The 23,808-nt window shown below is 40.2% G+C and overlaps 1 protein-coding gene across 1 annotated transcript in view; it reads right to left on the bottom strand.

Annotated features, from left to right (window-relative positions):
- The window catches only part of RAPGEF5 (Rap guanine nucleotide exchange factor 5), a 158,878-nt gene that overhangs the window by 35,341 nt on the left and 99,729 nt on the right, over positions 1 to 23,808 (bottom strand). The window contains exon 12 of the mRNA XM_065832436.2: positions 607 to 685. Within this exon, the coding sequence (XP_065688508.1) occupies positions 607 to 685 (79 nt within the window). The remainder of the gene's footprint in view (positions 1 to 606; positions 686 to 23,808) is intronic.

Raw genomic sequence — 23,808 nt, 5'->3', positions numbered from 1 at the left:
AATATATTTTCTAGTTTCCTCTTCTTAATTTTCTCCAGTATCAGAGATTCTGCTGTCTCGCGCATTTTCCATTCCAGTGTTTATTCTCTTAATGGGAAAAAAAAATCCTAGTATCTAACATTAATCTGTCTTAGAACAACTTAATCTCACTGCCTCTTGTCCCATCGGGCATGGATATGGGCACAGATTCTTCCTTTCCCCTTCAGGTACGTGAAACCCTGTTCCATTTATAGTTTCCCTTTTTTCAGTAAACCAATCCCAATTCTTTCAATCATTTTTTGGTTGGTTGGTTGGTTGGTTGCTTTTTGGTTTTGATTTTGTTTTCCCAGAATATGGATAATTCCAGTTGCTCTTTTCCCAAGTTTCTCCTATTTGTTCAGGCATTTCTCGAGGTGTGATGCCAAAATCTCAGGCGCAGTCCACCTTCTGAGCATGTCATAGTAATGCAACCTCAAAACAATCATGCAGGGTTGTATTTCAGTAATATCAATAATGCAAAAAGCAAAACTAATTATACTGGGTGTGCAACTTACAACATTTGATATAAGGCTTGACAATACATAAACTGTGTGACCCCTGTTAGTACAACACTTAACAAAAGGATATTGTCTCAGAAGAGCCTGGCACAAGTCATCAGTCGTCATGAAGACTGTGTATGTGAGAAGGAAGTCATCCAGGAGAGTTTCTGCAGAGGAAGGCAAAAAAGTCCAAGGTAGAATATATTACTGAGGAGGAAAAAAGTATATACTCCATTTATTGTGCATGGCAGGAACAGGATTCCCCTCCCCATTCCAAGTCCAAAACACAAGGAATGCATCAAAATTTAAGTTTCAAACAGTTCCCAACATGTTGCCACTGCAAAGATCAGATTCTTATCTAACAAGTACATTCTCAGCTCTCAAAGAACCAACAAGCAGGAATTATGCACAAAATAAGCCACAGTTCAGGAATCAATAAGAAAGAATCCTTATCATGAGCACCACCATTCTGGTTTGCTCTGCTGCATGCAAAGCAACCTCTCCACCACATAAGTTGTTCTGGAAATGCAGAAGAAAAGCTTTTCATAATAGGAGAGAGAAATCTGTGATTGCCAGGTACTGTGGTTAATGCTTATGCACAGTAGTTGAGATGCATGAAATAAATACATTCAAATCTTTAGATAGTCTTGTGGGCGTCATTGTAAGTGCTAAGAAGTTTTCTCTAAGGTTTCTTTAATTACATTATTGAAGGTTTTCTCCTCGACCTGGTTTCTATCAGTGTTCAAAGACAGACTGAAAGTACTTTCTGACAGACCATCTCTACCCACTGCAGTTGTAGCACCTGAGGTTGTCAGGATGAACAGAACTGCCAGTGTGGATCTCAGTGAAACTTTCTCATTCCCTATTTCCATGCCACACTAGTTTCAGGTTTTTTTCAAACCTTTACAGTACACAGGAGGGAGGTTGAAAGGATGAGTGCTCAGGGGTAACCTTGTGGTGATCTTCAACAAGCCAACAGCAGAGTAAAGATAAGACCCAGTCAGACTTTTCGTGAAGGTGTGCAGCAAAATGATAAGGGACAAACATCAGAGATCACAACAAGGGAAAACTTTTCTAAATACAAGGAATTTTTTTTTTTTTTCTCCTGTGAGGATGCTCAACCACTGGGACAGGTTGCCTAGACAAACTTCAGAATCTCCAACATCAGGTACATTCAGGACTTGCCTGGACAAAGCACTGGGCATCCTGGTTTTACTGGAATTGCTTTAAGAGGCTGGACCAGATGCCTTCACAGATCACTTCCAATTGAAATTATTCTACAATTCTTTACCAATTTGCTTCCAATTTTAGTAAATTACTCATATATGATGTGTGATCTAGGAATGAATTTGGTTTTGGTTCACACACAACAAAATCTTCAGTTCTCTGCAGACAAGAGAATTACATTGGTCTTTTCAACATCAGAATAAAAATGTTTGTATTTGCCTTTTTGTGTTTTTTCTTCCCAAAATGGTAAGATTTTTCTCTAGTTTTGAGGAGTTTGTGTTCATCGTATTTCTTTGAATACCAGCAAACACACTGTGTTTTCTTTAAGAAGAAAACAGGTCTGCACACCTGCTTTATGAGATAAGAACAGGAACATGGAGTGGCTGAACAGTTACAGAAGTAATTCCGGTTATATTGCATAGCAAAAACCACTTCACCAGTGTAATAGTTGTTACTAGTTAGTACCAGTTGTCCAGTTGTGATTTAAGTGATGGATTTACAACTATAAAGATTAAGGATCGAAACATACTTCATATGAAAAAGATATGGGCGAGTCCTTTTTTCCTCATCCTGATTTTTCTCACTATTTGTTTGTGATCAGCTATAGCCCAAGCTCCTGCCTGTGTATGTTGTGCAGTTGAGAGCATCCCAGCAGCTTTTCACACCAAGGCAGCAATTTCACCATAATTTAGAACAATTTCTGTTACAGCTGCCTTGGACCTCCTTGTCAGGAAATTATTGACCCCAAAGCTGTGGTGCAGGATAGCAATAAGAATTAATCCATATATCATTGAAAGCCAAATATCATGTGGATAGCACATGGATGGATAGCTAATGACACCTCACCCTGTGAGCATGGGATTCAAAATACCTCCATTGTCTTAAAAAAAAAAAAAAAAAAACTAGCTAGATCAATGCATTTAGCACAGCTGGTCTAGAAAGAATTCTGATCTGAAGACAAATAGCAAAACCCCTTGCATTCAGTAACTAAACAATTAAATTCTTTATATTCCACCAACTTTGTTAAACATGGTGGAAAGTATTATCTCCGTATAAAAAGAATATTTTGTCTCAGTCAAAAGACATTGTGAACAGCTTGTCCTTTATCTGAAAGGTCATCTATTCATTCTGTTGCACATCTTTTGGATGATACAATGCAGCTATTAAAGTTGGAGGTTTCACAAACATTTATTTGGAAACTGCTGTTCTTGGAGTCAACAACCACATTTTCGTTCTTGACCAAACTATGTGACTGTGCAGTGATCCTCATGAAGTCAAAGATACATTGACAACCAATTATTTCCACAACTTTCTACTTTGTATAGGTGATATCTAAGTTTCAAGAATACATAGCTGTATGTATTAGCTGAAGCAAAACAAGAATGGTTATCAACAAACCTCTGCAGTTGTTTAAAATACTGTAACTTTATCATACTGTTAAAATGCCAATTAAAAAGTTTATTTTTAATACCTGATCATCTGTTTTCCAGATGTCTACCTTCAATTCTTTCAGCATCCCAATGTGTTGGAGTGGGAAGAAAGCTTGGTTTGCTATGATTTGAGTTTTTTGCTTAAACTGTTTTTTTCTTGTAAAAACTATACTACAGATATTACTAATGCAATTCTCTCAAAAATTAGTGAAGGGAAGATTAAAATTGTGTGTTTGTTCAGATATCTTACAACTGGTTTTAAGCTCTCTGTTCATCTCCCTCTCTGCATGCTCAATCATACACCTCTCTATTCACAGTCTTTGGCTTCTAACCTTATCAAAACACGGTATATCATTCAGCCAATTTAGTCATGCATGGGTATACAGAGTGATTTTTTTTTCTTCTAAGCGCAGAGGAAATGCTAAAAGAAGAAGACAACTTCAACAATTATGATTCCTGTAGCTTCTACATAGTCTAGATCTCTTCAAATTGCCTCTAAACTTGTTTAGAAAAGTAAACCCTAAAGGAATGTTTTGAACAAAAAAGTCTGGATTCTACATGTAGTCCATTAATAGCATCACTCATCCGTTAAATTACTTTAACAAGTAAGCAATGAAAGTTCTTTCGCTAGATTAAATATCTTTTACCAGACGTCACCTAAATACTTTACAGTAATATTCATATTTTAAAATGCCTGCAACCAGCTTATATGTATTACCCTGAAGCCCTACTGTTCACTGTAACTATCTTCTGTATTTTCTTCCGAAATGCACTGTAATTTAAAATCATTCCAGAATGGTTTTCCATACCATAGCAAGGTCATAGAGCCTACGGGTGTTCCAGTTCTTCAGAAATAACTTGTTAAAAACAAACAAACCGAAAATTGCACACTTCTCAGGTAATTTTGGCCATTGATACGTATCCACAAACAATGATTTGCTGTTCTTAACATGCAAACCAAAAGGCTAAGCATGAGAGAATTTATTCACAGTAAATTATTTATTTTGTTTTACTAATGGCCACTAAGAGCAGCATATTTGAATAAAGAAGGGCTCTAAGTGTACCAGTTGGGCTGATAATTATGAACAAAAGTATTTCTGGGGTTTTTATGCTTGGTCACAACTGATTTAAGAGTTTAAAAAAAAAAGGGCCATTGCAGTTAAATCATTAATTATTTACAGTGCACCATATCCCCACTCAGAATGGCAGTGAAATGCATACCTCTGTTTTTAAATTTTACTCTGTGTCCCAGTTTCTGCATAAATTTGTGCCCATCTTTCCCATTATCTCCATAGAATAAGTTTTCCTAGTATTTGTAGCAAACCTGGAGAATAAAATGCACAGTAATAGTTGGAACAGAAAAGCTCCCACTGGAAGGGAAGTCTTTGTGCAAAAGCCTGTGATGCTATGCTATGTTTTTTAATTTTTCTTCTTCATGAATTTTTTATTTAATCATTTTCTTCTAGCCATCAATCTAATTTTTCTTTGTTCCTCACAATTTTCCTTTATTTGGCTAAGCAATTATTATGAAGTATGCAGTTAGCTTGCAGCTATGGAATATTTCATTTCAAAGACAATTCAAGCATTTTAAAGCTTCATTAAAACATGCAACAGAATCAGCACGAGTTCAATGGGCTCCTGTTCTTGCAGCTTTTTGGGGGCAGCCTAAGGCAGTAATCTCACCATATTGAATGTGTGCAAGTACCATAGGCATAAAAATAATAAAAAAGCAAGCACTGTGCTTGTTTGTTATTAAATAATTGATTCACGCCAGCTTCTGTTGAGACAATTTCTCACAGGCTATGTGTGTCCCCTCCTTTACCCAGGTGAAATAAGGCAACGTGGACACCAGCTTTGCTGGTAGCGGTTGGTACTGCTCTTCCCATCTCTGTGTGATGCACAAGTCCTTCTGCTAGATACATTCAGGGTGGCTGAGGGACGAGAAGAGCAGTATACAAACACGGGATGTTCTCACACATGAGAATTACCCAGGGAACATCTGCCTCCAAGCTGGTAACTAAAGGACCCAGCAAGACGCCTACATGAGAAGTTGAAACTGTATGTCATGTATAAGGCGATGACAGCCAATGGCAACGATGGTGGGGAAGGGGGATCCTGAGTCCCAGAGACAGTAAATGGTCATATATTGGGATAAACAACACATCATATATTCCCATGTACTTAAAAAGCCCAGAGGATTCCCTGCTGCTTCTCATGTGCCCCCTTACCTCTCTAACCAGATCATACCCTTCCTCTCCAAGACAGCAATTCTACAGATATTAACTCAATGTGAGGGCATGTTTTTAAATGCCAGGAGGGTAAAATGGGTCCATGGGTTTACACAGCGAATATGATTTTCAGTGGTTTCTTCCCTCCCTTCTCTACCCTCTTCTCTATGCAGGTTATCTATTACTAAGCCTTAGGACAGAAATGAATACAGATCTGTAGCCAGAAATCATCCATGACACACGTTTAACAAATCAGGACAAGCAGCACACTTCACGGTGTTGCCATGTCTCACACCTGTGAGCTCTTCTCAAACTCGAGCATATACTTAAACTACGGCAGTCGTACAAGGCATCAGCGGAGCGGTCTCACATTAATAACTTGCTACATAAACATGAGAAGAGACTTAATCTGAAGGACATGCCTTTGTAAAATGGAGTAAAAGTTAAATTCTTTCTGTTAAATATATCTGAGGACAGTTTTCTAAAAGCAAATACTTCAGTTTAGCTATCATACAACGGGTGAAGAAGGAAAAGTAGGGAAATATTAAAATGTTACAGATTGATATACCTCTCTAATTACCTGCCTAGCAAATGGTATGTCCACATATTATTCACTAGTATGCATGTGCACCAAGCAGTGTCTTTAGACCACCACAGATAAAACAATATTGTTTAAACATTTACATTACAAATATGTTCAGTAACTCAAACTGTATTCAGAATATACCTATTGGTCTATTGCTACTATTAGATACCCTGAACAGCTAAGCCAGATATAATTATTCCTAATGCCAGCACTGAGTCATTAATCCCTTTATACCCACAAGAGGAGATAACTTGAAGACAAATTCCAGTTTGTCCTGGTTTTCTGATCACTCTGTTACATCCTCAATAGTTTTTGTTTTGTGTGCTTCTCAATCGCTACCATCAACAACAACAAAAAAAAGGTGAAAAATAAGCCAAACAAGTCCTCTGACTTTCAGTGGCAAACTGCGATAGCCAAATTGACAAGAACCATTCTCTTTTTCATATTGGACTTCACAGAGCAACCTTTTAGACCCTGTTCTTCTCACTCTACAGCATTTCTGTTCCCATGCTTATTTAAACATTAAGAAAAAACAAACAAAAAACTATGCAAAACCAGGCAACCAACGGGATTTTAAATTAAGCAATGAATCTATCTTTTTTCTTATAATGACATGGTTTGCAAAGGGTAACTTCCTCTATACAGAGGAGTATAAATATAGACTGTGCATATAGACTATATTATTTTATCTGTAAATAGTCTATGCCATGTACTATTAGTTAGGGAGAAGGTACTAATAGTGAAATCTGTTACACTGCAAAGAAAAACAAGTAATCTGTTTGGGTTTTTTTTTTAAACTTATTACCATTCTGAACCCAAATCTCTTCCACTTTGCACTGTACAAATCCATTGTGAATGGCTGTGCAAGAATTACAGAAAGATTTAAGGGTTCTTCAGACTTGTATTCCACACTAAATCGGATTATAAGAAAATATAGATAAAGTACTGGAATGCAAGTCTTTTTCCACTTTATGCAAAGTAGCTATTCAGCTTTCTCCAAGGACTTGCTGGAGGAGGCCAAACCTGTATGGAGATTAAAAAAGAAAAAAAAATAAAAGCCAACTGAATGAACGAGACACTGGAATTCATGGTTAACTCACAGGCTAAAGCTACTCTTAAGGCAATTCTGTAGTGTCAGTTTGGCAGCCCTTACCTGCTATACAGCAGTTGTGGTTTTCACTATGAGAGAATTAAACTGAATAAAAGGATGAAAACTCATGTACTGAATTAAAAACACTGCTCTGCTTTCCAAGCCAAGGAAATAGCTAAATGCCCTTACTGCTCAATTCATCTTCCAGAAACATACCAAACAGAAGGAGATCATGAGCTCTTCTTCATCCTGAAGCATGTTGGAACCTGAGTATAATGTATTGGTGGGCAGCATGTAGGAATTCCAGCAGCATGAAATGTGAATTGGGGTTACACAAGCATTTTTCAAACATCAGAGGGAACTCTGAGTTTTGCACAGTAATGAGATCTCTTTGGTGTTTTGGCGGGGGGGTAGGATTTTGTTTAGAAAGACAAAATCGGACAGAGAAATAAATGTATTTTAAACAACATATAACAAAGTCTGAAACTTCCGTTATGCCATTTCCCATTTGTGATTAAGGCCAGGATGATGGGATGACCATGGGGTCAGCTCCTGACATCTCCTTATGTTAATACACAGAATGATATCTGCCATGATTCCAAATTTTAAAATCACCAAAAACTTCAAATTTGCTCTCATTTAATTTGACTGCATCACCCACACCTTGTGGGGAGCAGCCACCTCTCTCTAACATTTACTGAGGCTAAAGCTCCAGAGTATACTTGGGGGGGAAAAAAATCGCAAACCAACTGAAATCTTCAGGGTTTTTATCTTCCTGTGTATGACTGAAAAGCTGGGCTCAGTGATGCTAATGCACCTGGTGACCTCAAAGCACATACTGGAAATAATTTTTTTAAAGAAATTATTCATTAATGGGATTAGCAACACCATAACTACTCAGAAATAGTTAAAACTTGCATTTCTCACAATTACCAAGAAAAGCAGCCCTATGAGATGGGGTTACAGCTGGGCAAACTGACAGATGAGCTCCCTGTGCCTGAGTAAAATGGATGCTGATTACTTACTATTCTATGGGGAATAGATATTTTTTGGCATTTTAAATACTCACTCACTGAGTTCAAATTAAACTAAATGAGGACTACAACAAAACATTTTCAAGTTTTTCAGCCTCTCAGTGCTGAAAGCTCTTAAACTTGATAAATTCTTGTCACCCCTCTTACTCCTTTCTGTAAAATGAGAAAAATTATAATCATACCTCAAGGCAGACACTGTTACACATAGATTTTTTGCATGTTCTGGTTCACATAATACTATGAAATGCTCTGAAACCTTTCAGCAATGCAAACGCATGTCCAGAGTTGTAGTTGTAATCAGAAAATTGCCTGTTCTGCAGAAATGGAAAAACTATTTGAGGGTAACTCTTTTCAAAGATAGGAGTTTCTCAGTAATCTGTAACACCACAGCAATTTACTAAAAAATGTCAGGATGTCTCTGAGTACAAACAGTAAATGCAAATTGCTGTTATTACTATCTGATCTAGCAAGATATTGCTCACGTCTGAGAGGATGCTGAGTGGTCCCGGATCTCCCTTGCGTTCAGCAGAAGGCAATGGCACTCAGGACCTTGTAGGATTAGCCCTTAATTCAAAATCAAATCCTCTAAAAATGCTATGCCATGATGGACAAAGCATGGAGAAAAAATGAAAACTATGTTGAGAAAGAAAGGCCAATGGAAAAGAAAAAGAACATCAATACATAATTTGCTGCTAATGTATTAAAACAATTAAGTAGTTATGTCATCTAACCACTGAAGCCCAGAGAAATCAATGCACAAAGGAATAAAGAGCAAGCCATTTATTTCTGGCATTAGACTAGAAAAAATAAAACATATAAGGGCAAGATATTTAACCTGTACAACCAGATTTTTTATTAGAGCACGAAAGTCAGAACTAGGAATAATTTTTAAGGTCATCTCCCAGAAATTTCTGGCAGCAATTTAACATCTGCAGAATGAATCAAACACATTCTGTCTGGTAAGGTCAAAGATCCTCCTAAAGTTGCATTCCAGTTGCTGCTATCACATGTATTGGAGCAGTTTCATATTTTGTTTGAGGGACAAAAAGCCCTGAAACCACAGACAGAGAGCAAATGTCAAACTTGTCTAGCTCTAATGAGGCACTAATTTTTCCACACAGAAATCTGAAGCTTTTTTTTCCCAGGTAGGAGGGAGTCCTGGTGATTAATGTGCAGATATAATGGTCGGGCTTATTCGAAATTATTGAACAAATTCATTACGCCTTATGCATTTTGAAGTATTAGAAATATTGCCTATAGCAGTCATGCTAAGATATTGCTACTTTTTGTTAAAGAAACCACTTGACTACTGCAACTAAAACATTCAAGCTTTCCATGCAGTGAAACCTCACTTGACAGTAAACTGAAATATTTTAAAGCACATGTGAAGTCCTCACACAAGCCTCGCTGCAGAAAGCAGCCACTGCTTGTTCACACCAGGCATCTCCCAAAGTGCTTTAGGAGAAAAAATCCATCCTCTCTTTCCATCGATTGTTTGAAATAAGCCAGCCAGGCCAGAATTGCCTGGAGCAGCAGGATGGAGGATAAAAGATTTAATGGTTTCCTCTCATCATTCTACCCAGGGTTCAGCTGCCTTTTGGGCAAGGCAAGTTTCCATTTTTCTGCTTCTGTCTTACACCTGGATTTCAAAGAATCACAGAACAGTTTGGGTTGGAAGGGACCTCCAAAGGTCATCTAGTCCAAACCCCTGCGCTGAGCAGGGACATCTTCAACTAGATCAGGTTGCTCAGAGCCCCATCCAGCCTGGCCTGGAATGTCTCCAGGGATGGGGCATCTACCACCTCTCTGGGCAACCTGTTCCAGTGTTTCATCACCCTCACTGTAAAAAAGGTCTTCCTCATTTCCACCCTGAATCTCCCCTTTTAGTTTAAAACCAATGTCTCTGGCAGATGGCGCAGGGCGTGTAGGTGCATGCTGGGCAGCTCTGCATCCTTACCATCACCCCCATCTCCAGGCACCCAAAGAGATGCAATGCTCGCTGGCCCAGGTGCCTCAATGACACAAGTTCCAGGTGCCACCAAGAGCTCTCACTTCCTCAGCGGGGCCACTCAGACTTTTGGTGCCTGGTGGCAGTGCACCCCTCGCACATAGCCGTCCTCCAGTGACAGACAGGAGCACACAGCAAGCGGTGGCATCACCTGCCACTCAGCCACTGTGAGCTGGGTCATACCAAGCAGGGGCTATGAGGTACTCACAGCTGTTTCAGCCTTTTCCCAGGTCCACATGCTCAGCACACAGTTGACTCTTAATGGGAACTCAAAAATTAGACTAGACATTCAACCTTCTGAGAGCTAATACAAAGGAAGATGTACTTAATCTTCGTTGTTTTCATCCTTGCTGCGCACTTGTACGGCATTGAAGAACCAAGTTTCAAGTTCAGCATGTCTTCTGTCTTTCTCATTGCTGAACTGGAAAATCTACTCCTAGGAAACAACAATCTTCAAAAAATGATTGTGAGTTCTTCTTTTTTGGGTCTTCAACTTGAGATACTTTAAAAGAGTCTACTTTTCAGTGACATTTCTGTGAATACAAACCCAAATTTTCCATTTACAATCAAAAAATAACATATGTATATATGTATGTACATGTGTATATATGTATATATGTATATATGTATGTACATGTGTATATATGTATATAGGTATATATGTATATATGTATATACATATAAACTTAACTGGCAGCATTTTCAAATAAATAATAAGAATATTAGCCAAAAGAAGTTTTAACTTCAGCACCTAAAGACAGGCTCCAAAATCCACTGTATTTGGACAATACCCAGTCCGGCAGATTACGACGACTAAAGTATAGTGACCAGAATACATTCCATACTGGTACTTACTATGAACACTTCAAACACCACGTAGCAATTTCGCATCTAAAGCTCTGCAGGTTAGGTGCAATGCCCAGAATTCAGCGTGCAGTGTTATCCCCATCACCTGCTGCTAGCTGCTTTCCACACCAACCAGAGGTATAGGTCTCTTAAGGGAAAAGAAATGTACAGATCCACACTGTGTATTTTTAAAAGTGTTTAGCAAGAAGCTTTGATCTATTATTTTCCCTCTAGAAAGCAGCAAGGGGAAATTTCTTTGTGCTTCAGCCCAGGAAAGGAGGCGTAAGAAGAATCTTGTTTGCCCCTGGGAGCCAAATTATCATAAATATGCTAAGCAGTGCAAGCTCCCCAACATGTGGCACTGGAGCATGTGCAGTAAACATCACAGCATCTCTTCAGGGAAGCCTAGCACGACAAAGCCTCCACTGGCAAAATGCTCCTGGCTTCTGTAGATTTGGCAGAATTGCCTACAAAGGGAATGATGGCATTTTCATCTGAGCAAGAACTGTTGGATTTGGTCCAAATCACTGCATAAAATGGTAATAACATGCACTAGGCCTAATCCACAGATCACTCCTTCCAGCATGTGAAAGAGCAATGCATTAGGCCAAGTGGTGGGACAGTTTTGGTGTATTGGGTCACACAGGTCAGGGTTTTGCAGCTGTGGTCCACTGCCATGTAACCTCAAAAGCAGCAACTCACTCGCCAACATCATCTGACATATGGAGGCAGAAGGCCCAGCAAAGGTTCTGCGTGTCTGGGATGTGTTACAGGCTCTGCCAGGCAGGGGACAAGGAGCAGGAGGAAACACATCTTGCAAACCTCACAGGAGACCCAGACAGGCTTTAATATACTGCAATCTCATTGCAATGCTGAAGGAACACACTTCCAGCGTTTTGTCCCAGGGTGTACAATACTTTAGGCTGATGGGCACACACTGCCCAGACACCTCTAAAGTAACTCGTGCAATATTTATCTAAACACCTGCAATGCAAAGCAGAGACCTTCTTGTACTGGGAAAGGGGTAGCATGAGGGACATGACACCCAAAATAAACCAAAAACCAAACAGGGCCATATTTACATCTCCCATTTCTCACATCTGTCTTGCTCCCCACTCCCCCGTGCAGCACAGCGTGGCTTCACAGCATCAAACCAGCACAGTGAGAGTCAGAGCATGATTAAGGCAGCTGCATTTTGCTTCCCCACGTGGTGAATGGGTACCAAAAAAAACGTGATGTGTTTGTGGTGGTGTTAAAACACAACATTGCATGAATTGTAGACTTATTTACATCATATATGTCTTTAAAATATGAACCTGAAATTGTACTTGCTATATACTGAGACACCCAAATCATTCCAATGACAGGTTAACATCTAATTAAAGACAGCTTTTCTCCTTATTATTACAACTTAATGGAAGATGGCAATAAAAAAAATGCCTTGTACATAGTCTGCATGTATTAAGAACATCTAACAACTTCAAACTCTCAGGTTTGTCAGTACAAGCCTGTACTGTCAGCAGAATGAAAGAAGAAACAAAGGTTCTTGCTTGCACCATTTAAAGATCATACAGAGGCATTATCTGGAGTTCAGCTGCTTGTGAGTATTAAAATACCTGCATGGACATAATTCTCTGTGGCAGCAGAACTGTGTTCTTGTGCAAGGACCTTTGGCTGCTTCAATGTTACACTTCTGAGAAAGAAGTGTTTATTTATTTTTATAATTTTCGAACTATTTTCACTCATCGGAGGGCTCAGCATTAGATCCTTGATTCAGCTGTAACATAATCACTCAGGGATTTTATTTGATGGGCTTGCATATTTTAGTTAAATAAAGCAGGGATATTAAGCAATTACTGGATGAAAGCCCAATGAGGTAATTTTCTAAAGGTGTATATTCACTTTCGCCATTATTTCAGATTTTTCGTGTTATTTATTGATTTAGTCACATAACATACACTCAGAAGGTTACTCTCAGGTGTAACCTTGGACTGGTATAGATCAGCATTTTTCTTTTGTATCTTTCTTTTCCAAGTCTTATGAAACTGTATCTTTCATGCACAAACTGAAAAGCATCTAATGGAAAAAATGTATTCTGTATCTTGTAGAAATTGTTTGTTCAGGTTTCACTCCTTCATCAATACTGATAGTTGTTCCTTGCACTTTCACAGGGCAGAGAGGGATCTCCTTGGCCAGGATGTAAACCGTACCTTTCTGCACAAGCATAAACGGATCTGATGCAGTGTTTAGGACAAAGGTAAAAATCATGAAGTGCAATAACAGATAGGACACTGTATTAAACTGGTTTTCTTTGCTCATCTGCTCCATGACCATGTTTCACCACTATACATAACAACTGGGTGTGACTAGTGCTTGCTGCCATCTTTTATTTCTATAGCTCTTTTTCACCCTAAGTGCCAGCACACTTTTTATAAAATGTGCTTTATTTTTCCACCATACAGAGAAAGGGAGGCAGACATGGGCTCAGTGGAGGAGGGAGGTACCTGCCAAGGCTGAGAGTGCAAACCCAATATCCTCACTCCTGTTCTGCTCACGTCTCCATGGTCCCATGCAGGCAATACCAGTGCATGTGACCTCCTGCCACTGGGGCCAAAACCACCAAATGTGAGATTTGGATAGTGATCCCACTGCATACTTTCTACTTTCCTTCAGCATTTCTTTTTCTTCCTTGTTCCCTAGAGGAAAAAGGTTTTTGCAGCTGAACTGTATGTCCAACTGTCTGTCATTCTTGCTCTCCCTTACCCCTGTAACCCTGGAATCTGTTGACAAATTGCAACCCAATTTGAGACAGGGCATCAAATTTTCAAAGACACTATGTTCCTTCAAGTAAAGAGAGTAAGCATATCTGTAGAAGAAAGAGAGCACCAAATTATTGTCTGATTGAAGTAAAAGGCTGCCACATAAGCACAGCTATGTTTGTAGACATAAAATAACTCAGCTATGAGAGACGAAGTGACAGAGCCTCCTCAAGCTGCTGCTAGTAGGACTTGGGTTTTTTGATTAAAAGATACAATCTCAAACACTGGCACTAATAGGATCACTGAGATAGCTTCCTTGTTTAAAATTCTGCAAACTGTGTCCATACCCTGTTTCTCTACCAATATTTCCCCTATTGCTGCTGTTCCCACCTCTCTGCTGCATCAGGTTGACAGGTTTTCTCTTAGTGGACCCTATACATTCCCAGGAAAGAACACTGTCTCTTACTTCGTGTTTGCACAGCACCAGTCACAGACATTGTGCCTTCTGAATGCCTCTGTGTAAAATGGTAACTCATTATCTTTCTGCATTTATTTCTGCAAATACGGGTTTTTTTCATTAAACTGCTTTGCTTATTCAGTTAGTGATATTTTTTTTTCTTACTATGAAGCTGTATCCTTTCTATGTCATCCCAGGCTAGTCTATGGAAAATCATCAATTATGTGATGACAGACTCCTTAAACAGACTGCAATCACTTGACCGTGGCTGCAGGCTGGTAGACACTTCTGCTCAGTGTAACACTACCTATAGCTTCTTTCAGGTTACAAAATAGTGAGCATGTATTTATTTTTACAAAAGAGTGCCTGTCAGAGAAGGTCATGATTCTTCCTCTTAAAGGAATACTCTGAGAATTACATACAACTCTTCAGCTAGATAAATACTTGCTATATAAGAACATATACTTGAAAATAATTTTCCAAATCAGTTTTTAGAAACGCATCACTGATTACAGTAAATATACAGGAGCTGGAATCAATTCCATTAGGAGCTGCTGTTTTAAAGACATGGCTGCCCACATCCCAGAAGGACAATGAAGTATAATATGCAAGATCATTTAATCACTGTATCCAATTACAAGGAGGAATAAATCATCAAACACATGCCTGTGTCTGAATTTTAAAAAGTAAATAAATCATGAATAGTCAAGCCAAATACTGTGAATCTCTGGATTCACAGATTAGCTGAGGAAATGGTGCATTCACTTCCCATTTGAAATGAGAGTATCCAAAACTATGAACAACATCTAATTATTTTAAGATAAATACAAAAGCTGCCTTTTTTTTGTTCAGTTTGGAGCCCGATCATACAGAGCTGCCATTCTCTGCAGTAGAGAACACAAAATTCCAACAAACGTTGACCTCAACACAGCTTGTACGTGGTCTCATGACAGATTTTGCTAGTCTCTCTGACCTGATTCATCCCCAGGACTTCCCTAAGTCACAGGGGTTCAGAAGAGGAGCTGGCCTTCTTGCTAACACTACTAATAAAAGCATTTTGGACAGCTGCTCCTGCCCTTTGCTGAAAACTGCCTCATCCCAGATCTACATGACTGTACCCTCTAGGAGCACATGAATGCTGTCAATTTGTCAAGAAAACTCAAACCAGCAGTTTCTTGCCAAGCTGAAGGCATTTTCATGTTTTTCAGGCACTTTTAGAAAATTGTTATTAAAGGTTTATATCTTTGTAATCAAGAACATAGTTGTAACTTCCCTAATTGCATCTTACAAACCTTGATTCCTTGAACAAATTTCCAGTCCTTTAAACTGAAATGTTAAATCAAATACTCTGTGGCCCATCTGCATGTCAAAGCCCTCGTCCAAGTAGGGAGATTCAGATTCTCATTAACACTAACACAATCTGTATGCAACACATCAAAGAAAAAAAAAAATCTGTTTGAAATATTTACATAAGCTGTACAAGCAAACTGTACGATGTGCTGAAACTTTTGCCTGGAGAGATGGGCCATCACACTGGAGACTGTAAAAAATCTTCCTCAACCCATTGACACCGCACCAGGATAGACCTCAGGAAAATGCTTTTTTGCTACTTTGCAACAGAAAATACATATTTGGGAGAGTACTGAAGGACTGGGGAACACATGAGAGAGGCCCAGCTTCAGCTGACAGACTCCCTCCCCTGCCTATAGGTTTAGACTTCACTTGCCCAGCATGCCCAGGTTTCCCAACTGACCAAATCCCAAAATCTCCATGTATGTGCTTTGGGGCTTCTGCCCACAGCAAACCTCAGGGGTCCAGGGGGCTCCCAGGGTGGCCAAGGCTCCCCAGGGCTTCACACGACCCTGAGGAAGGGCTCCCTGCCCATCAAACAGCACAGATGACACCTTCAAAGTGTTTGCAAGCTATGTGTGGCCCCAGAGCCCTACACTGCTGCCACGAGGGGAGCAAGGAGGGAGCAGACAGTGTCCCTTTGCTCTGCAGGCCCTGTCGGGGGGGACATTCCTTCTCTAGGTGAGCGAGGTGGGAGAGGACAGCGAGAAGCCCACAGCATGGCCAGGGCTGCTCCCTGGCAGTCAGGCTGGGCTCGGGCAGGCCAGAGGTCTGAGCTTGTATGCCCATCCTAACAATTACTGAGCTGCACCTACACAGCCTCTTTTTTCACACCCATGCAGCTGCAGGTGGAGGTAAGGCAGTGTTCCAGCTGTCAGGACATGGAGGGGTGCGTGTGTGCGATGAATTTCTAAATAACCCAGTTGTTACCTCCCTGCTGCTGCTTGCTGGCACATACCAGGATAGCAATTTTCCAGCTGTTTGTTACAGAGTTATCTCTACAGACAGCAATGCAAGAGTATGAAGAGAAGTTGTGGTCACCTTAACAGCCAAAATGTTTGCATTTGCCCATTATTGGTGGTTTCCACACTTTGCAGCGTGCAAAACATTGCTCACTGCTGCTTTAAGACTGAATTTGAAAACCCCTTAACAACAGGGATCTGACAAATGCTATTTGTTTGTGGTTGTTTTTCACTGTTGCTTGTTTGCTTCCCACTTCCAGCTTGTGGCTGTACGTCCCCTGTGATGCACAAACAGTAACAACAAACAAAATCCCATGGACAAGGCTCCTACCGGGGCGGGGAATGAAACCCAACAAAGGTTTCATTATTGTATTGATGCTGGGGCTCTGAATGCACAACTAGGAAAGAACAGAACCAGTATCTGGCTTTCTGGTTTTAGCTGTAGTGGTTCCTGGAGAGAAGTCAACAAGCCCTAAATCCTAAGAAATGGGGTTGGGAAGGGTTAAGACAGACTGCCTGGGAAACCAGTAGAGCCTTGTGAGTACCAGGAGGAGGAGGGGGGATAATGGCAGGAGGGGGATGCAGGGTGCAGAAAAAAAAGGAAATAAATTGAAAAGCAATATAAGGTGAGGCATAAAGGCCTCTAGCAATCGCGGGTCAGACAGCATGATTTCTCCATGATTACACCCTGATTCTGGCAATTTATATTTCTATCAAAACTCAAGTTCAAGCAAAGGAATGAAATCACAATTCATCCCAAATGCTGTCACAAAAAAGCCCAAGTTTGTTATTATTAGCTTCCACCAAAATAAGATCCATCAACACTGCCACCTTATTTACATTGATCTATTTTCCCTGTCCTCTGACCCCAGAATTTTTTTGTATTCAGTGTCCTTGCAAGCCGTCACATTTTCAGTTCAGAGAGAGAGTACTGATTCGGTTTTGGAAGAATCTCACAAGCATTTCTGAACTGAGACAAGGTCAGCTCATGATCTCAGCCTGGCTCAGGAGACAGTGATGTGAGCTGCTGATGCCACAGCTACAACTCACATCAGTATTTTTCACCTCGTCTAAAAGATGGGACAAGCAATTTACTTTATTGCAGTAACTGGTGCTATTCCGAAAAGCTCTTTCTGCCAGAGCCAGCTACACTCCATGAGGGTAACTGACATCTCACAAGAAACGTTTGGCTGTCAAAGTGGTGTAATTCTATTCCTATCTCAATCTCTAAAAGGATCAAAATTAACTTTAAAAAAGAAGGATTGTTTTCAATGCCAACCACAGACTCTCCTAAAAGGTGTTATATACCCCAACTGATACCAAACTGGATCAAGCCTTTCCTTCTAAAAAAAGTGACTGCTATTTAAAGCCTGCATTATGAGCTTACCAACTGCAGTTAATGCACAAAGCTTCTGAATTTATGCCAAGCACACTCTGCTCCTTTACTTCCTTTTTAGACAGGCACCTCCACTCTCACAAAAGTATTCCTACTACAACCATATATCCCTAGATCCAAGAGCCGATCTTCTGATTTGCCCACTAAAAGCAAAACCCAGCAAGATAACACAAACCACAGCAGAATCCCCTGCCAACTTCATCCAGCACACAGCAGAACTGGCCCTCGGTAGCTGCTACCACAGCTGCTTGCTCCCCTTATTTTCCTTGGACATGACAGAGAAGGCAGCAACCAGCGCCAGGGCAAGGCAGAGCCGAGCTCTGCTGCACTTCATAATCCGGAGAGCGTTGGCACCAGTTTACCAACGCACAGACAGGCTTTCTCAAGCAATAGCATTTATTCAACCACACAGCAAGCAGAGGCATTTGGTGCTGTAATGCGCTCAGGGTTGGCAGCTATTAAGGGAGATCCTAAGAACCCAGAGAAAGCCTCATCAGAAGGCTACGCATCAGGAAATAGGCAGAAATCTATTCCAATTAGTGGTTCACAAATAGGTCTTGGGTTGTGCCTTTTCGTTCTTAATTTCCCTGGGTTTCCTCTGAGCACAGGGATTTACAGAAAATGGTAAGGTGGGAAAGAAAACAACTGTATCAGCACACTATACAGCAAAATGTCACCTAACAGTAGTAACATGAGGAATGACAGGGAGCTTAGTAAAGTAACAATAATTGTAGTTTGGCTAAAGCCAAAACAAGCTCCACTCGTGCTCACAAAAAGGTTGAGGCTGCTAGTTCCATAATACCGTGAAACTGTTTGAACTCAGGGTATGTTAAGGAGGATTGCGGGGGAAGGAGGAATTAGCAGCATGAGAGTAAATTTAGTTCACAAGGGGAAAAAAGAAGCTTTGAAGAACAGATTTCTTTCAGATTCTCAATACACAACCTCAAAGCTCAGGTCTTCAGTGAACCCATCCTTCCACCCTGTGGGCGGGGAAGGAACACGCTCTTTATGTTCCTCAGAAAATGTTAATCTCACAAAAAAATCATTGTATTATAGCAACTTGGAGCACTGGAAACACTGGAATTCAAAGCCTGAAAACAGTGCATGAACTGTATTCCTGGACCCAAAGATGCAGCAAGTATGTCAGGATGCAGTTTTAGGTTTTCAGCATTCTTACATAAAAACTCTCCCACCTCATGAAAGCATCTTTCAAAAAAAAATCTTTCAGAGCACCTTCTCTGAGTTTTAACAACATTACAGTGAGTCAGCTCTTGGGAAAGAGTGCTCTGCTCTGAGAACAAGTTTTCAATGTAACAGCTATCTCACTAATTGCACATCGCAACATTGGAATCATTAATGGACAAACACCGCTACTTATGTCAGCAAGTGGTGAATCTGTGTTGTGGAAAAGAAACACAGAGTATTGAAGACAGTGCCCAGTTTTTCAATAGCCTGCAGGTCATGGGTTCATAGTAAAAAACCTTAAGAAAGAAGAAAAGGAGAACAACGCTGAGTGCTGAAGATGAGTATATACTCAGGAAAGATGGGATAACTTGTGGTGAAGAGCCCCACGGTTGGAGTTCCTGAAGGACTGTGTGGTCTGCAGCTCCTGCTGAAGGAACAGGATGTGTCGACGCTTCATAAGCAGCAGGAACACTGATATTTCAGTTTTGCATTTCCAGTTCCTATTCTCACAGTCAACTGACCTGCCAACCCACACACACCATCTGTTGCTATTCCTCTCACGCTACTCCCTTACAAACCAGGACTCACTTTTCCTCTACTAGAAACAGCAGCTTTGAGATTCATAACTAGTCAGTTTCAATGAGCCACATTCCAGGAAAATAGGAAGACAGGGCTGTATCTGGGGCGTGAAAGGATCTACTAAGTTGTGTCACCAACACAGTTGGGGTTGTCCTCTCCCGTCATCCACTTCACATTTCGTGGTTTGATCCCACCACTGCTGTGGGGGAATGGATCTCCAGTAGACAGAAATCAGGTAGAGTTACCACAGTGTAGACTAATTTCAGAATTTGGCTATGACATTTTGTAAAGTCAATGCTGACTTCCTTTGCCTTTGTCATTCTTACAGCTCACTAAAAACAGTATGACATTAGTTGCATCAGAAGGGATCTGGCCTGCTTTGTCTCCAAACCTGAAGCCGTGGAACTAACCCAACCTCCAGTGTAGTGCTTAGGCCGGAGAGGGTATCAACCCAAGTGGCTGGCATACTTCTAAAATGACATTTCTCTTGTCAAGAGAGATCTCTTTGGCAGCATCACTGTGCAGCAACTCAGTTTTTGGTTTTGCCTTTATGGCCCTTAGTCCCAACTTTCTGACCTGGGAAGACTAGTTATTTGTGCTAAATTTGACTCTGACCAGCCACACTCAAGTGATGAGAAAAGGACTCAGACTGAGGCAGAAACTAAGAAGCAACTTCTACCACCCTTTTTATCACTAAAATACAAGCATTTTTATCAAATAAAACCTTGGAAGTATTTTTTATCCCTTCCACAATCACTTCTTGGCTTAAACCCATCAGACAATTAGCAATTATCAAAAGCACCATTCTGAAAAAAGGTCTACAGAAATATTTCTCAAATATACAAACATGTCTCTATATAATCTCAGCTACTTAATGCATCTGTTAATTTAGAGAAATACACTGCCATATGTCCTTTCACATATTTGAAATACTTACTCCATCGGTTTTCCTTTTCATATCACCTAGACTTCCAATGTCATTAGGGTAAAAGTGATTTCATAAATTACTGACTAAAACTCTTCAGGGTCACATTGGCTTTCCAGAAACCTTACCAAAATCCCACTGTCAAAACAATTTCTCTCCTAAGTACCTCATCGAAATATTTATATCACCCATGTCTATTTTGCAGTACAACAAATTAACACATTCTGCCTTTTACAACTCAAAAAAAAATAAAAGCCTTTTTCACTGTCAGAAGAAAATTATTGATCATCAGCCCTAAAAAAGGTCTGCTAGACCTTCGCTTCCCAGTTCCTTTCTGCTTAAAACATTAAGATCACCAAAACCCCTCATATTGTCTATAATGCACACCTTCATTATAAAGGGTTTCACACTAGGCTTTCATGGTGGTTCCTTATCTCTTTCTCACATAGCAGAAGGTGAAAACTAGCTATAATGAACCACAAAACTACAGAGAAAACACTAAGGAACTATGATATAACTGACTAATCAAATACAGTGGGTAGCTTTTTCTTCTACAAATTTGACTCGAATACAAAATACATTAAACACTCTGAGCGCTACCATCATCCCAAGCTATCCTTGCACAGGGTACAAAAACATTTATTTAGGTGCCCACAGTGCTAAAAGGTGCCCAGGTGGTCGTGTGTTTGTCTGATGGCTCCCTTGGTTCCTTTTTCTCCTTGAAAGGGTTTACTATGTCAGGCATCCTTACACCATGAAAACAAGTTGGGCGTTCATCACTCCCCATGCTGCTTCTGGTCTCCCAGGCATTGGATATAGCAGTGAAACAATTCAGGAGCAGCATCCCAGTACTCTGCCTTTCCAAAAGTTAGCCCTAAACAAGCTTTAATGCCGAAGCATAAAAAACCCACCTTTTTCAGGTTCTGAGTCCTCATTTCCCAGAAATAACTGCCTGAGCTCCTGCCAGGAGACAGCATTTTAGACATACTCCCTTCACTGGCATTTCCTATTAACTTAGGCACCACAGCGTGCGACACGCTGTCTGTAGTGAATCCCAAACACGACACTCTCTTCTGCAAGTTGTTTCAGCTCACTAACATGACAGAAAATAATCCTGCAGAAGTAAAAAAAAAAAAACTTTCCTACTAAGATACTTAGACATCCTTGGCACAAGGTCAAACCAGGTATATGAGAGAAGGAGCTACATGGCAATGAATAGGAGGACAACTGGAGGATGTCAGATCTTCCCGTTTGAGCAGAAGCCAGCGTCACTGCTGGCAGTCTTGGTCCCAACCTCATGCCACCCCCAGGGCCCCTGCCTCTGTCATCCCAGCTCTAGGTGCCACCACATCATTTGCAAAGCCATTCAGCAGAAAACTTTTCACTCTCTGCCACCAGCTGAACTGGTAACTTGCTCGGTTGTCCCAACTGAAGGAACTAGCATGTTGTTATAACCTCATATTCTGATTAATTTCTTCCAAACTGCAAGATGCTACATGTGATGTACTGGGTCAGATCAAAGATCCCCATAAAACAGAACCAGGTCTTTGAGAGGTGCTAACAGAGGATGCCCAGGGGAAGAAAAAAAAACTAAGAAAAGCACAAATACAGAGTTATCTTTCTCTGATAGGCCCTCTTAGTTTCCAGCAACTGACTGGAAGTTGTATCAATGTCACAGCAACGATTTTGCCAGGATTTTGCCTTGTTTTTTAAGACCTTCCAAACTTCGGCTTGCACAAATCCTCAACAACGAGTTTCATAATTAATCTGTGCATAATTTAAAAAAGAAAAAAATCTCTTTATTAGTTATAAATCAAATAATCTCACGTTACAAAACACTTCCCACATTATGAAAAACAATTCATAATCTTTCTATACTCAACTTCCCCACACAATTCATAGTCTTGCAACCACACCGCATGTCTCCTTTAGCAAAATTGCTTTTCTATGCTTACCAGACCCAAACTATTTATTCTTAGATGTATTTAATCTATACTGCTAATCACCCTTCCTGCCCCTTTCAAGGTTTTCTTTAATTTGATTTACAACCTTTCTGAGCTGGGAGAGAAGAAGGAACCATATTATACATACCATATTACACAATACAATGGTATAACTACAGCTCTTGCTTGTCTTCTTTCCTAATTGTCCCAAATACTGTTTGCCTTTTTGATCAGTGATGATCAAAAATTTCCAAGAACTATCCACATTATCTCCAAAGACCTATTTTCTGCATATTAGCCAATTCAGCACCTCCACTGAATATGTATAATAAGGATTTCCTTTTCTCTATTTTAGAAAATGCATTACTTTGCATTTTTCAAACTTGGATCTCATCTGCAATTTTATCACACAGTCACACATTTTTATTTCTTTCATCTTTCTTCAGCCAAAGGGCTGGTTTGAGGGACCTCACTCCCCAGTCATTTTCCCAGCCCTACACTGCCCCTTTTTTCCTACTTCCATGAGACTATTTTGAGTTGGATCAGCTTCCTGATCTCACTCACCTTGCAAAGACACCCAAGCAAAGTTTGTCAGTATGACGGTAGGACAACATGACAGCTCAAACAGGCAGTCAGAGTGGGAATCACAGGTTGTACAAGAATATAACCTTGTTATGGCCAGCAAAGGTGAAACAGTTCTATCATTTATCATGAGATCCTCAATCATTTAATTTTATCAGCACATTCTGTTACCTCAGTTTTCATCCCACACTCAGCAGCACCCAGTCTTTGATGGTGACGTCTCTCCATTTTAAACACTGACAATTCACTCTTACCTTTCATTTTCTGTCTTTTAAGTCATCATCAGTCCTGAAAAGCACCTCCTCCTTTATCAAAAGGATCTTTAAATTTCTTTTAGGATTTTTGGCAAGGGATTTTATCAAAAGGATTCTGGAATTACGAATATAAGATATAGGCAGAACAAACGATATATACCCTCATACTCCCACTTCTCTCTGTAATAAAAACCATTTCCCTTCCCTCAGTATGATATTTCTGCATGCATTTCTTCCTTCTACTTTTAATGTAATGCCACCCAATTTCCCAGCACAAAGTCATTACTTTATGCTTCAGTTTTGCATCTCAGCAAACTCCTGCAAGCAAGTCCAGCTTCTGGAGATATCAGTCCTTCACCCCTGCCGTCCTCACCTGCACATCTCTCATTCTGTACCACCCTCTCCCTGTGTCAGGAACAAACTTTGTGCCACTGACAAATTAAGAGGAT

Source organism: Patagioenas fasciata, chromosome 2 (assembly GCF_037038585.1).
Source record: "Patagioenas fasciata isolate bPatFas1 chromosome 2, bPatFas1.hap1, whole genome shotgun sequence".
In the NCBI taxonomy this organism is placed as follows: Eukaryota; Metazoa; Chordata; class Aves; order Columbiformes; family Columbidae; genus Patagioenas; species Patagioenas fasciata.
Note: the sequence above shows the minus strand (reverse complement) of the source record. Positions and strands in the feature narration are given on the sequence as shown.